The sequence below is a fragment of the Gobius niger genome, assembly GCF_951799975.1.
Source record: "Gobius niger genome assembly, chromosome: 7".
Taxonomy (NCBI): Eukaryota; Metazoa; Chordata; class Actinopteri; order Gobiiformes; family Gobiidae; genus Gobius; species Gobius niger.
This window is the reverse complement of record NC_136858.1, coordinates 25,764,273-25,779,695: the sequence shown is the minus strand read 5'-3', so window position 1 is coordinate 25,779,695 and position 15,423 is coordinate 25,764,273. Positions and strand designations below refer to the sequence as shown.

The 15,423-nt window shown below is 42.2% G+C and overlaps 1 protein-coding gene across 1 annotated transcript in view; it reads left to right on the top strand.

Moving 5' to 3' along the window:
- The first annotated feature begins 1,906 nt into the window (after positions 1-1,906).
- The window catches only part of mcu (mitochondrial calcium uniporter), a 94,659-nt gene continuing 81,142 nt past the window's right edge, over positions 1,907-15,423 (top strand). Inside the window, exon 1 of the mRNA XM_079559795.1 lies at positions 1,907-2,088. Coding sequence (XP_079415921.1) covers positions 1,972-2,088 — 117 coding nt within the window. The 5' untranslated portion in view covers positions 1,907-1,971. The remainder of the gene's footprint in view (positions 2,089-15,423) is intronic.

Genomic DNA, 15,423 nt, shown 5'->3' with positions numbered 1-15,423 from the left:
AGTTACAAAATGCAGTAATCCCTTCTTATTAATTATTCAGCAGCTGCTCAGTGATTGGCCTGTTTCAGGTGTCCAAAGAAGGTGTGTTTACAGCGTTACATGGCTGTGTCTTGGTCAAAGTTTAAGTAGAACAGTGGCATTCCTGTTAAGGGAGTCTCCCTAACATTCATTGACCAAAACAGCCCATTACAACTCATAGTCTCCACATTAACACTGGCTCACTGACTATGATGAAAACAAGAGCTTGCTTTCAGGCTTTCAGTCATAAAAATGCAAATGACTGTCGGCTAAATCAGGACAGATATTAGGGCTAGTACATTTTACTCATTTGATAAAAATCCATGGTTGGTATAAGGAACACCTTTGGGACATGGACACAGGAGTGAAGGACAAGCTAATATTAGACATGGTTACAGGAAATGTGCCAAGTCCATTAGAGGGACACTTGGACAGCTTGAAGAATGTTATGCGGCAATTTCAAACTCAAGAAACGATTTGTTAAAACAGAATTACAACTGTGGATATGAAGGAGGTTGTGTATAATTAGGTTGTTGCATAATCCAACAGCCAGTGCAGCATTTAGACTTCAACTTGCTCACAACTGCAAAACAAATATCCAGGTTGTTATGAAATGGTTGTGTATGTGCTCTTTTATTACCGAGAAAGGCCAGTCCATAAACCCACAACAATAATATATACAAGTTGTGCAATACAGTATTTCATAGCATTACATCTGTTTATAATGAGAGTAGTAATGTGACAAATGAAATTAAATGTCACAAAATTACCGTTTTAAAGTTTGAACATGAAATGGTCTCAACTTATAGAGCACTTTTCTTCCATCATCAGGCCCAAAGCGCTTTACAACGTGGAGCCAGTCGCCCATTCACACTCTCATTCCAAAAAAAACAATGTACGCAGACACTGGAGGCAAGGTGGGTGAAGTGTCTTGCCCAAGGACACAGCAACGACAACGTGCACCTGCGGGAGGCGGGATTCGAACCCCACACTTTTTGATCATGAAGGAGCGGTTCGTGAATTCAGAATTGCAAATGTTGTGTTAAAGGAATAGTTCACAGTGTTTACATACTGAGATATGTTCTTACCTGAGCTTAGACGAGTTGATATGTACCTGTCTGGTCTTTGTGTGTGCCCGTGGAAGAGCTTGGTCGCTTCCAACTTCACCCCGTTTGGAGCTATAGTAATACATTGGGAGAGGCCAAATGCAAACAACATCTTTCGTCTTTTTGCGTGACTGAGGGCAAGCACAAAGACCAGACAGGTACACATCAACTCATCTAAGCTCAGGTAAGAACATATCTCAGTATGGAAAAACGGTGAACTATTCCTTTAAGATGTTGCATAATCCAAGTTGGTATGTCTGCGTTTGGACAATAAGGGAAAGTGTCTCCAGATTGGATTGGATTATAACCTATGGGAATAGAATAGGCAAGGCAAGTTTATTTAAAGGGAATTCATACACAAGGCAATTCGCAGTTAGATAAAATGACAAGAAAGCAGATAAAAATCAATCCATAAAACATCAGCATGACAAATATGTAATACAGTAGAAGGAGTGCAGGAACAATACTTCAATACATTTGTCATCTGTTTTCAGCCTGGATTTGAACTTTGTCAGAGTTACATATGACCTGTAACATACCATTTTGTGTAAAACTGCCTACCTGCATTGTCCGGGTTCTTGCACCAGTGCAGTCTAATTAATGTCGGCACATTTCCCCACATTGGAGTAATGCGTCAGAATTAAATGCAGACCAGTTCATGCTGTTTGAATTAGCCCGCAGTGTTTAAAGTGTTCAGGTTCAATGTTTGCACAGTGGTTGGTGCAGCACTGGGCATGTGTGCAGCCGTAGTCCGGCCCTGCACCCCGCCCACCTCCCCTCCCTCTTCCCCTCGGTGCGTCTCGGTCCGCCCGCAGCAGTCTCCTTCCCGGCGAGGTTCACTCCAGAGATGGCTGCGAAAGTGTGCAGATCGGTCCTCCTGTTGTCCCGGAGCAGCGGAGCGGCGGCCGGCAGCCTCCCCGCACTTGTTGTCTCGTCACAGCGGCACCATCAGCACATAAGACCGGTAAGTCCCAGGACGGTACGGCTGTGTGCGCGGAGAGAGAGAGCGCGCGGACCAGCGAGGGGGAGAGCAAGAAGAGAGCGGAGCTGCTGCTGCTGCTGCTGCCGTGGTGGCTGGGCTGGCTAAGGAAGTAATGCTAACTAGCCTTCAAGATTTCCCAGTCTGATCTTTATAATTACGCGCAGGCATGAGGTGAAGCGTGAAATGAGCCCTTCAGACCGTCCCAGTCTGGCCTCGTCATGCGCTTGTTTTATTCACAATGGGACGTCTAGCTTTGTCAGTAGCAATGCAGTTTTTGGAGCGCTTTGCTGGAGCCCATCAACACCCCCCCGGCGCTGCCCCACCGTTTACTGTAACCGGCCTGGACACGGGGTCGCTGTCATTTTTTATTTTTTTTTGCCAATGTCGTGTGTCCAGCGTTTCGCGCCTTGTCCTTCAACTTTGCGGGGAGTGCTGCGTGTAGGACTGAGCCCGTGTCTTTGGAGGTGTCGGGAAATCTAGGCATTTAGTGGTTTCCGCAGCAGATGTTGGGATAGGTGAATAGCTCCGGTCGGAGGGGTGTCTTGGTTTTGTGCATTGGGATCTAACCTGTAGCCATGGGAATGTCTGCAGGTTTAGAGACGTGCTATGGCCGATGCTTCCCCTCGCCTCTTCTGTGGAGTGTCAAATGCAGCATCTGCGCGCTGGTGGTGCAGCAAACTCAGAATAATAAATGTGTGCCCATAGCTGGAGGAGAAACTACAGTGCGTGTGTGAGTGCGAGCGATCCAGGCACAAATGCACGAGAGTTCACAGGAACATGGAGTGATGTCAGACTCTCCAGTCTGCTGCTGTCCCCTCCCTGCGGGTGTTTCCCTGTTCAGCTGGGAGACCCTGGGTTTTCCTGGAGCTGATGCAGGACCTTTTGGAGCCATTGTAGCGGCACATGCAGACTATGCTTACTGTAGCAAAACGTGATTCATGATTTCCTAAATGTTACTACAGCGGTGTGATGGCTGCGCAGCCTGTTCCTGCGTGTATAGGCCCCACTCCCAGTCTGAGGAGGAGGAATCAGTTCACTTTGAAAGAATGAGGAAGTGTTTGCAGTTAAAACACTGCCTCTCCTCAGTTATTACAACTATTGTGTGGAGCAGCAGCCTGTTACAGATAACGTTATTGTTGCCTGCTTTACAGATTTCTCTTCTTCTTTATGACATTGTGTTGTCTTGATTTGAATTGAATGAAGTTCCAGTTAGTATGTAGTTACTAAGCAGATTCAGTGTAAATCCGAGGGGTACACTGGGTCCTCATGTAGAACAGACATAGTGAAGCTGTTGCAGACACGCTTGGGCGACACTCTCATACTGACCTCTACTGCTCTCACCACTGTGTGAACCATTACATTACTGCAGTTACCCAGTGGAAAGGAAATATTCCTCCCTTTTAAAGAAGTGAGGTCTATTTCGCACGGTTGATTTGCTTGTCAGTTTTTCTCGGCTGAGCAGTGTTGGCCTTAATATGTTCTTTATTTTATTCTGGCCATTTTATTTCAGTTTTCAGTTTCTCGGTCCCTAATCAATGAAGTGGATCTGCAGCAGCCCTAAACCTGCAGCTGTCAGACTGTGACAGCGCACTGTTCTCATCTGGGATACTCCAGTGTAGTGGACGATCGAGCTGCCTGTCTTTATAAAGATCTCTATGAGTGGGTCTGGTCATCGCGAGAGGAGCTATCTGGAAAAGCTGTCATTCTTTGCAATGAGGCAGATGTCCTTCATCAGGATTTTTTTTGTTAGTTATTGATGCATGGTACTATGATGAATGGTTTTCAGTATTTCTTTTCCCATATCAGGGTTTCATACTATTTCTTTTCAGACATGTTACCAAGTCCGAGTGAATAGTAATAATAGGCTACAATAATAGTGGTTGTAGTGGCATAATAATTATTATAATTGCAATACCAATAAATAAATAAAAGCCCATATAGGAACTGCAACTGCAAATTAGCTCTTGCAGTGAAATATATTAAATGCATTACTACATGAAAATGTTTTTTCTAATACGTGAACTGATGTTTATCAAAACTCTGGTAGTGGAACCAGTTATGACAGCAGTTGAACTTGAACTTTACCTCCTACTTTTTCTTTGAATACTGGACTGGAGTCTGTCTGGCATGAACTCTCCCGAAGAAGCTGTTGAACTGGTACATGAGTAAAAGTCATTGACGCTGTTGAAAGGTGCTGATTTTTCCCACATGTGTTAAGATTCCACTTTGAAATGCAGCAGATTGTGGGCCCCAGTGGCTCACATTTAACTTCCTATAAATGAGTATTGAGTCATCTGTCAGCCACAGAGCTGCTGGAGGAGTGTGGCAGGGGAACTGAGTCACAATCCACATAAGACTACTAATAAATCTCTGCTTTATATCTGCTTATCATCCCAATAAGATACGGGCTCAAATGGACTTGTGTTCATGAGTAAAGGTTTTATGGGTATCCCACGCCGAGGTCCCACCTGGTTTGATAGAGCTTTTTATACCATTATCTCAAGTAGACTCTGTAGTAAACATCAACTAAAGCACATTTGATGAGAAGCTATATATGCATCACAAATTCACAACAATGCTTTGACTTCTTTTTGTCTTTTGCTTGACAGAAATACCGTCCATTAATATCCTCATCCATTGTGCAAATAAAGCTGAGCCATAAAAACATACAAAGTCTAACAACACTGATAATTTTTTTTTTTTTTACAGATTGCCGGCAATAAGTGGCTTTTTATTCTTTTAACTCAAATGACAATTATGTGTGCTGCCATCGTCTGCATGTTTTATTTAATTATTTATATATATATATTTAAAACAGATTGAATTAATTAAATCATAAGCTGGTCCTAATTTATGCTGAAGCACACTTTGGTGCTAAATGTCAGCAAAATGTCATATTATTCCTGCAGTAATCAACAAAAGGATTATCACAAACCACGTATCACAGATTTCCCACCGTTCGTTCCCTGATCTTTGTTTGGCTGCAGTGAAGTGGTGAGGCCAGACTCAGGGCAGCTGCTCAGTTCTTGTGTTTAATCCTATCATTGTAGGAGTAAACTCATTATTCTCTCTTACTCTCGATGCTGAAGTTATCCGGATTACTGGGATAAGAAGGTTGTTGTGGCTTTTGTCTGCTTTAGAGATGATAAGACTGCACACTTTACCTGCTCTACAAAGCCTTCTTATGATTGACGGGTGGATCCACCAATCAGAGAAACACGAGGTCAGTCCATGCCAAAAACAAACACGTCAGCCAACCCAAATAGAATAGATTAAAAGGAGCTGATAAAAAATCTCACGGATGATGACTAAGATCAGGTAATTACAGGTTTGAGTGACACATTACAAATTTTCAGATTGGATTGATGTGAATCTTAATGAGGTCGAGGATTTGGCGTGACCCTTGTCCCGGACGCTTTTGAAAAGGAAATGGGAGTGGCTGGCTTCGTGGTTGATGAACCTGTGTGTACATGTGTAGTTTTACCAGTGTTATGTCACACTCCAGCTCATACTTTTACCTGAGGCAAAGGGGAGAGGACTAACTATGTGACCTTATGATATCAGGGAAATGTCACAATGGTGTTTGTGTATTGAGATTATGCTAATTTCATGCTTTTATATTCAGATCGAGGTGATGGACAGCCTATCACCACCTCATTGCCATTTCCATTAGCACGACTTATCATCCTATCCTTTGAATGCTCACTGTTATTGCCTTAAGGACCCTTTGTCAATGATAACCCCGCAATATATTTTCGCAGATATTGGCTCAGTGAACGCTGATGCAATTTTGATTGAATAAAGTGGAATTGAATTGATTTTCTTTGGTGAGTGAATGCATTGATTTAGGATTTGCCAAGAGGCTTTGCATGCTTTGCTTTGGACATAATGAGAATGGAATAAAGAGCAGTGGTTCTGTATATTCATTGGTTGGTTAGAAACTTTTTAAGGCTTTAGAACCAAGTAACTTTCTTTAGTAAAGTCTGAGGACCCATTGAGGACCACACAGCAGTACATTCTCTCCTTTATATATCCTATTTGGGGTCCTAATACTGTAATAGCTACATGCTTTTTTCCAGCTTGCACCTGGTATCTTGCACCTGTCTTGAAAAATCATCCCCATAGTATCTAAAGAACACAGTTTTTTGGTATTAGTAATATTTTAACTTTATTTGGAAACATACTGGTAGCCTTTAACGCTATCTCACCAAGATACAGCCGACATTTGTGTAATAGCGATAACCTAGTATTATGATGCTATAGCAATAAACACATTATATAGTGTAGACAGCACCATTTTGGAATGCAAAATAAAATTATTTGTAACCTGTAACTACAGCAACTGCTCAATTGCTAAAACCTGTCAAATGTAAAAAGCTGGATGCTACAGCCATCTCAGTATGTTCGGTTCAGTGTCAGTGTCGCTTTCTACAGACTCAAACTGACTTTAGATTAGCATCAGAGCAGTGGCCACAGGAGCTGTGTTACTTCACCCTTCCCCTCCAACACCTCCTGTTTGTCAGAGCACAGACCAAATGACAGGATTTGCCCTATCAGAGGTCAAGGCCATGGAGACTGTTGCCATGTAGCCATCCTTTTGTTTTGTGCTTTGTTAAAAACAAACTCACCAGGTTCATGTGTTGTTTGCTTTCCTGTTGATGGTGGAAAATAAGGTAAAAGGTAACAAGTCACTTAATAGTAAACAAATGAAAAGCATCACTGTTTCAAAACTTACACCGAGAAGGAATCATTGAATGGACTAGAAATGTCTGTTTTGAGCTGTCAAGCTTTTCAGTCCAGTATCTGCTTAAGCTGTGGAGGTTTGCATCTGTAGCTTTTTTTTTCTTTTTTTGCATAACCCAGTGTTTTCTTTTATGTGATTAATTGTATATTGTTATTATTATTATTATAGTGTTATTTTTTCCAGCAGTGCCTTTTATGCAGCACTGTTTCTGTTCCGCTGCAGTGCTGTGCACACTCCAAAAAACTAAAACACTCAACACTGGTTTATGTTTTTTCTCAAAACATTTTGAAAACACTGATTACTCTCCAAAACACTCTTCACAGCCCTGACGGGACTTGCTGATTCTGCGACCGACCGTATGCTCTGAATGTTCTCTTTCTGCTGGGATGCACCTGTCCCTCATCACACCTCTCACACAAGTTGCCTGTGCTGATTTGAACCGTACACTCCAGAGGTGAAGAGTTTAGCTTCAGAAAAACTCTCAAGGATCAGCTGTGCATTATGTGGGTAGTGCTATAACGGATGAGGCTATTGAGATGGACAAAGTCCTCGTTAGCACTCGAGGAGGGACTTCACCCTGCAGTATTAGCTGACAGGCAAACCTCTGCTGTTGGCGGAGACTAATTAGCTGCTTCACATGTTTCTGTGTGGCCCAGCGTGTCTCCACTCTCTGAAAGGACATTAAACCAGGCCAGTGTGCGTAATGTGATGATGGATGGAAGTAACGCTTGGTTAGGCCCTCTCATCTGCGGGACGACTGGTTGGTGGTGTCCTGTGCCAGCGGGGCAGGTGAGAGCACCACGAGAGCCTGAAGGTCACTCCTGCTCCCCATCTCACACAGGTTTGGGGCGGGGTCAGAGCATGACAGCTAAACAGATCAGCGGCGCCTCGGGGCCCAAATGAGAGCTGTAAATGAAAGCGGACCGAGTTTGGCTGAAGGTCGGTGCTGCCCAAATCTTTCACACTGTGTTAGACAGTTATGTGAAAGCTTTTCCCCATCGAGGTGTTGTGCTGTCATTCGCAGAGACTTGACTCAGCACTGCACCAATGGCCGTGTTTACATACAGGCTTATATTTTAGTTTGACGATGGCTGTAAATGAGCGGCTGTAACACTGCTCAGCTATGAGAGGAGGTAAATCTAAATGGTTTTATATTAGGATTTATATAATCCTGTTTGTGATAGACTTAATGGTGTGCTAATTTGAGTTCTGAGGACATAAAGCCTTTATGACTATTTTACACTGTCGCTGAAATGCAGATCTACATAAAACACAGCAAGCAATAAATCATCTGAGAGTTTTGCGGAGCGACTAAAAGGACAGCTCCACCTTACAAACCCAGCGGCTATTATGTGGTGTGACTTTGGACATTAACCTCTAATGTGTGGTCAAGCCTTAAAACCAAGTTAATATCAGTTTGTTTCTGGTGATTGTCTATTTAAGGATATACGTATAGTTTATAGACTTGTCCTAAAAAGTACTGCTGTTATGGCACAAAGTAGTTTGTTTGTCAGGCTAGGTTAGTGGTAAACCACAAATAGAGCAGTAATGGCGATACTGAAGAGAGAATTGGTCTGAACCGTAAAACAAACAAATAAATGATACAGCAATTCATTTTATATGTATTTTACATATCTTTTTTTATTTCCATGGGTCTGGACTGTTGGTAAAATGGCCAAATGACCAACTTACCCAGTTTGATGTTTCAATTCATACCACTACAGTAAGGCAATCACCTTTTCAACAAAAGATACATATTCATTTATTATTTGATTGAATAAAAAAAAGAAACTGCCCCCCCCCCCAAAAAAAAATAAAGATAAAAAAAACAGTCCCAAGTTCCCCTTAGGCATGGGACATTATTTAAATTTTGTCTCACGATTATCTTGGCCAAAATGATTGCAATTGACGATTAGTGTTAATAAGTATGAAACCATTTCTTATGGTGAATTGATTTGCCTAACTTTACTAGGCTGAATTGAAGTAAACATTAAAGGGACTGGATGCAAGTTGGTCACATTATGCTCACGACAGTGCATGATTAACACCTTTTTGAGTGACAGTGCAGGATTTTGTGGTGAATAGGTCTGAACATTCTACACATTAGGACACTGCTGGAACACGTGGGGGGAGGAAAATACATTATTAATCATTTCAAACTCTGTATAATCCCTTTAAGTCTCCAGAATAAATTTTGTTTGAAGTTTAAATTCTTACATTCTCCCGGTTGAACTTGGGTTGGGCTGAACTTCGTCCTGTGCAATAACAATATCCTCCCATACTCGGCCAATTAAAGAGCTGGAAGGTGGGGCCGACCTCTCCTTCGGGAGGTATTGATTGTTTTTACCCTTATTAGTACAAGTTCACTGCGGATTACTATCAGCAAAACAGAACTGGAGGAGCACTGACTGGTTTAGGAGTGCAGAGAAAGACAATGGGATGTCCCCTCATTTGGAAGAGGGACTTCACATTTCTGTGCAATTGGATTTCTTTTTTATTGTTTGTACAAGACAATTACTATTCAGAATAAAACTGCTCTCAGTTTATTGTGGGCTGTATCGTTATGACTAAGGTTCAGTGGGTTTTATTGAATTGGAGAGAATAAATTATGACACAGGCTTCGACCTATCATAGATGGTGAAGAAAAACTATCTATATGTCATCATGAATAGGAGCTGAAATTGTTCAAGCGGTCAACTGTGGAAAGTAATTGGGCTCAGTAGTTATTATGAATGAATGGTGTTTTACTGATGGATAGTTAAAGCGTGAGCTCCGTGTCCTTAGGCTCACCCCACGCTGAAAGAAGACTGAAGCTGCCTCTAATTACCGCGCTACCATCTTCTCCTCTTCAAAAAGGGTTGGTGCATACGCCAAATTACGGAACATTTTGCTTCTAAACTTAATTTTGTTCAGAGAAACATCAGCAGTTTACATTGAAATGACTAGATACGTGCAGAAATATATAAACAGAAACACTTCCGACTTTAACCAGGCACTGCTGTGGCCAACTTATGCACTATTAATGAGGACAGATGCACCATTGTACTGTATGTTGCTCATTATCACTGGCAATAGTTTGCGTTGTTTAATATTTTACACATACTGTGGGTCTTTTCATCAAGCATCGTAGGCAAAGGTAGTAGCGCTTTAATTATATGGCATGTATACTCGCCTATATCATGCCAATAGTAAGCCTGTCACTCACAATACTTGTATCTGGACATTTACTATCGTCGTTTATTGCAATTTTTTCCTGCCTCAGTATATTGAAGTAAATCATTTAGCTTTGTTCTTTTTGATAACACTTGGACAATTTTGAATTTGTGTTTTCATCAGTTAAACGCTTGTTTGTTAAAGCATTTCTTGCCTGAGTGAGTAACATTTTGCCAAGTGTCCTAGTTTGTCTTGTATTATTATGTTGCAGAAAGGTCTGTGCAGAGGTCATTGTCGAAGAGACCCATCCGTAGACAACAAGGCTAATGGCGCACTAATCACTTTGCAGCTCATAAGTAGTCCTTTGGATCCCAGCGGATCGATGTGCAAGGTTAACGAGATGAAGGCTTGACATTTCCGAGTTTGTTAGCCCCGTTTTCTCCTGGTGATTTCAATATGCAGGAGTGAAGGGAAAACAAGTAACGCTCCCACAAAGCACCTTAATGCAGTGGTTCCCAACCTTTCCTGTCTCGTGCACCCGTTGAGTTGTTCATTTATACTCCGAGTACCCCCTACCTCGAGGATCTTGCCAATATTATTATAAAGTGGCCAACTAAAATAAGATTATTCAGTATTTAATAGTGTGTTGTGTTCAAAAGGAAGCTAAAACACTCTCATTATCGAATCTTTTACTGAAGAACATAATTAGGACTAGCTTTCCTTTGAAATTGAAATTCTCCGACTGTTGGAGAATAAACAATGGTGTCCGAGAGGATAGATGAAAAATGGGCGGGAGTCTGGACCTCTTATGCAGAGAAGTTTATTTGCTATTGGCGTGGGACCCGGAGACACGAACTCAAGACATTGCGAGGGATAAATACCCTCTGTCGAGAGTCATACTGATACGCAAGCAAACATTCAGTAGCTGAGAGTACTAAGGCGCCTGAGCAACACAGTCAAGGCTACGACAGAGATGACTGTACAGCATGACCCAGTATGATATATAGCGATAATTTTATTCTCCAACACAGATGGTTAAAGGTACTAGGTGCAAGTTGGTCATTTTGCACTCACTACTGCCCCCTCAGGTCTTATGTGTAACTGCAGTTTGTATATTAAGCTCGTGCATGACGGAGCTTCCGACCGTTTTGAGTGACAGGGTTTTGAGGTGAATAGGTCTGAGCTCAATTCTAAACATTACAGGACATTGCCGGAACATGTAGAAGGAGGAAAATATGTAATTTTAACATTTAACGTCATTTAAACTCCGTATAGTCCCTTTGTATGAAACTAATAACAATTGTCCTATTAAATTGGGATCTTAAAGCAAGGGAGATGGTCATATTAGGGCTCAATCGCTTCTCTGACTAGTATTACTACCAGATAGATAAAGTATTCTGTGCATATTTGCAACATTTGAGAGAAGACAAATATGGACTGCTAATCTATTCTGAATGGTTTTAGATGTACAGACTCTAGTTAACAAGTACCAAGAAGATTTTGTTGTTTTTATAAAGGTTTTTGTAGTGCCTAAACAATTTGATTAAGCAACTATTCAAACTCCGATTTTGATATAATTGCTGTTAATTGTGCCGCCCTTGAGTATGTAGCACTATTCCAAACCCGGATTAATCCCATACTAACCTGCTGTATGCCTGAATATAGGATAGCTTGCATACGGAGGAGTTACATTACACCACAGATTGATAACCACTGCACTCCTCTACGACGCGCGGCGGCTTCATATAGACCTTATCGGCTGCACTGTAGTACGTGTGCTGCAACAAACCGGTGTAATGTTACCAGGGAAATGAGGGCTTCTTCGGTCAGGGCCAAACAGGATCTTTCCAAAGAACCCTGACACCATTTTTGCTGGAGGTCAGACTGAGTGGGAGTGTGTGCTCGACCCACAGCGGGTTGGTAAGACGTGGTGTCAGGACGGCTGCTGTTGTGTTTATTTTCTTTATAGACTTACTTGGGCTGTAGACTCGTTTTGCATTTTTCTTACCCCGGGTGGTTTGCTTTACATTAGTTTCACACGCCACAATAAGGGCTTTTTCAAACTAGCTGACATGCCACCCGCTGTGACTGCCACGAGCGCAAAGGAGCATACAATTTCTGACATCGAATTAGGTTAATGAGTTTGTTTTGTCATTGCTCTTAGTTGAGTAATACAAAAAAAATGTATGTCATATATGTCATTTTAATAATAATAATAATAATGCATTGGTTTTATATAGCGCTTTTCTGGACACTCAAAGACGCTTTACATTGCATTATTCATTCACTCCATACCCGGTGGTGGTAAGCTACTATTGTAGCCACAGCTGCCCTGGGGTAGACTGACGGAAGCGAGGCAACCAGTCTGCGCCATCGGCCCCTCCGACCACCACCAACCATTCACTCACACACTACATTCGCTAGGCTTCCTGGTGTTACTAAACGGTCTCCCATCCAAGTACCGACCAGGCCCTTCCCTGCTTAGCTTCCAAGGTCTGACGGGATTGGGCATCGCAAAGGCGGTATGACCACATGTACATGAGTACATTTTGTACTCTGATTGAAATCTGAATATTATTTTACCATGGATTCAGCTCCCACTGTCCAAATCTTGCATATCTTTAGTTTAGAGCTTCCCAAATTTTGTTAATGGACCTCAATTCACAAATATTTGCAATTTCGAACAGAAATTTTGAAATATTGAATAGCATATCTTAAAAATCATCTTGTGATAACCAGCACATGGTAAGTTTTTACCTGCAGATGGAAATTAGCCTATAATAACTTGTTTACCTTTATCCATTTCGTAGTCCCTCTGGGGGTTATACAAGTGTTAATGGGACGATTGGGGGGGTCTTTCATCTCCCCCTGGTGTCTCTGGCCAGAAAACTACACTTGCAGCTTTCCCTGCTCCGATTCGGAGCCACCAATACACACTAATGGAATCACGAAGAAGAAGCTACCAGGCTAACGGGCAATGCTCACTTCGGGCTAGTGCCACTTAAGCAGTATTTACAGCCAAGTTTGAGTGACTGAAACAACTCCATTGTGTAATTGGATGTACAATATCCCTCTCTCCCTTTGTGTTTTCTGTCAGTGTAGTATTTACTCTCACGGACAATTAATGAGTAAAAAAACGCAACATGCTACGATACCTGCAGTGGCGCTTATGACCTCGGGGCAGGAGTTACTTAGTGCTGCTTTAATATGCACTGTCCCATTCAAATAAATTAATAAATGAAATGAATTGACATCACAACCCCTGAGGAAACCCTTAGCTGAATCGTAATGGCCCAAATGAGTGCGAGAATGAATGATTGCGTTTTTAAGCGAACAGAGAAGCAACCACTCTCTGAATTACTACGCCGCCTTATATATCAGCAATGTTGATGCTGCTTTGACTTTCACGCTCCTGTACTTATCTTATTAAAATCTCTATGGTCTATTCTGTTCTATCATTTCAGGAATATAAACATCTAGTGTCTTGTCTATAGTGTAGCATTGTTCGTTCGGCTTGAGGCAAACACTCAATAGTCTGTTCTGCAAACAGAGCAGTAAATAACTGGACAAGGTAGTTGCTTTATAGACCCATTTAGAACAATAATACTCCACGAAATAATGGAAAGAAGAACATGTTTTTGTTGTTGCATGCCGAATAAAAATGAGGAGGCAGTTTTGAAGGCGCGGAGGCCGGTTGCTTGACAGCTGCTCAGAGGAAACATTCATACCAAAAGGTCACTATATGAAAGTCCGTCAGTCATTCCAATACAAACTGCATTCACACAAGACGCTCTTTCTCTCTCATCTCCGCTGTATTATTCTAGAGCTTCCCAATTGCGCTGGAGCTTTCTTTGTGCGCCGCGATATGAGCCGTCTGCATTTCTGAATGACACTTGTGACAACCTAATTACACCGGCACCAGAGTACGGCCCGGGCCTTAACCGAGATTGATCCTCCTCTGAGCACATCCAGGGAGTCAATGAGCCCCACACAGACACAAGGCTCTTTCTCTTGCCCAGTCTGTTTGCTCTGTAATTACTCAGATTGTAGCTGTGCCATGGCAGACACACACGGGCACGGTTGTCAGTCAGTCACCATGGAGAAAACAAACACACACCTCAACCAGACAATGGGCTTGGATTTGGGAGTACTGGAACTACCTGATTTGGTGTCACTGCGTAACATGCCACAATTGTTTTAGGGAGAGGCGTCATTTATGATATCATTTTAGCGATTAGCAGCAGCATTCAGGATTTCAATCAGGAGAGCGTACACAGACTTCAAGCTGCCCACTGAGTGCTGGCTCACCTCTCCTCAGACCTGACTCGTGACTGTGGGAGCGGGAGCGGGACATCACCAGCTCGTCTCAATGAAGATGTTGCAGGTTTGCTTGGACTACAGGTTTAAATACATTAGACCCTCTTCCAAACACTTTTTTCTTTATAATCCACTGCGTAAATAGGATTGTTGTTGCAGAACATTAGGAGCACGCTCGGTTCCTCTGGGATGTTTGTTCATGGATCACAGCTTTTCACAGTTTAGTTGGGGCTCTGGACTGTGGCTTTAATTTGGAAAAACACTGTCTAAATCAGAACTAAGCCAGAACTTAGAACTTGAAACTTGAAATTAGAGGTCGACCAACATCTGGGGATTTTACAATATATTGGCCGATCTAGCGGCGATAAAAGCCGATATCTCCGGGACCAAAAGTGATGGAGAATTCCCGTATTTTTTCATTGGAAAGAGCGAAACATTGCAATGAAAAGTGGTTAGCAAACCTCACATGCTGCGCAGAACCTGGAGAATTGAATTGCTGAGTTAGTTTTAACCTCCGCAATTGCATTCCGGATCGTTGCGCAAAATGCTGCGGTTAGCAACAGTATGCTAATGCTAGCAGCAACTAATCAAAGCTGGGACAGAAACTATGATTGAATCACCTAAACTGGAGCAGCCAAGTGTTTATGTTTTAACACGATTATTGACCAGACTTTTGGTAAAATCGGCAAAAGATATCGGTCGAAAATATTGGCATCGGCCAGTAAAAATCCCCCCAAAATCGGCATCGACCTTAGAAAAACCCATGTCGGTTGAATGTATATGTATATGTATTGATTTTTTATTTTTTTTATCCTAATAGCTTGGGCTCATGACTTCACCTGCTCCATGTATTGTACAGAACAAGCCTGTCTGGCACGGCTCCATAGAGATTGTATTGAACCAATCACATTTGGCAGCCCAGACAGATTTTTTTTTTGCTACTGTGCTTCTGTTTATGAAAGGAAAGCGTGACTTGCTACTCTAAAAGACTTTCTTCACAGCGGTAGATTACAGCACAGTACTCTACCTCTATGTCCATTTGCACTCCATTTACCCGGAAGGAAATGAACAGGTCACAACACACGTTACTTTACTCTCCTCCT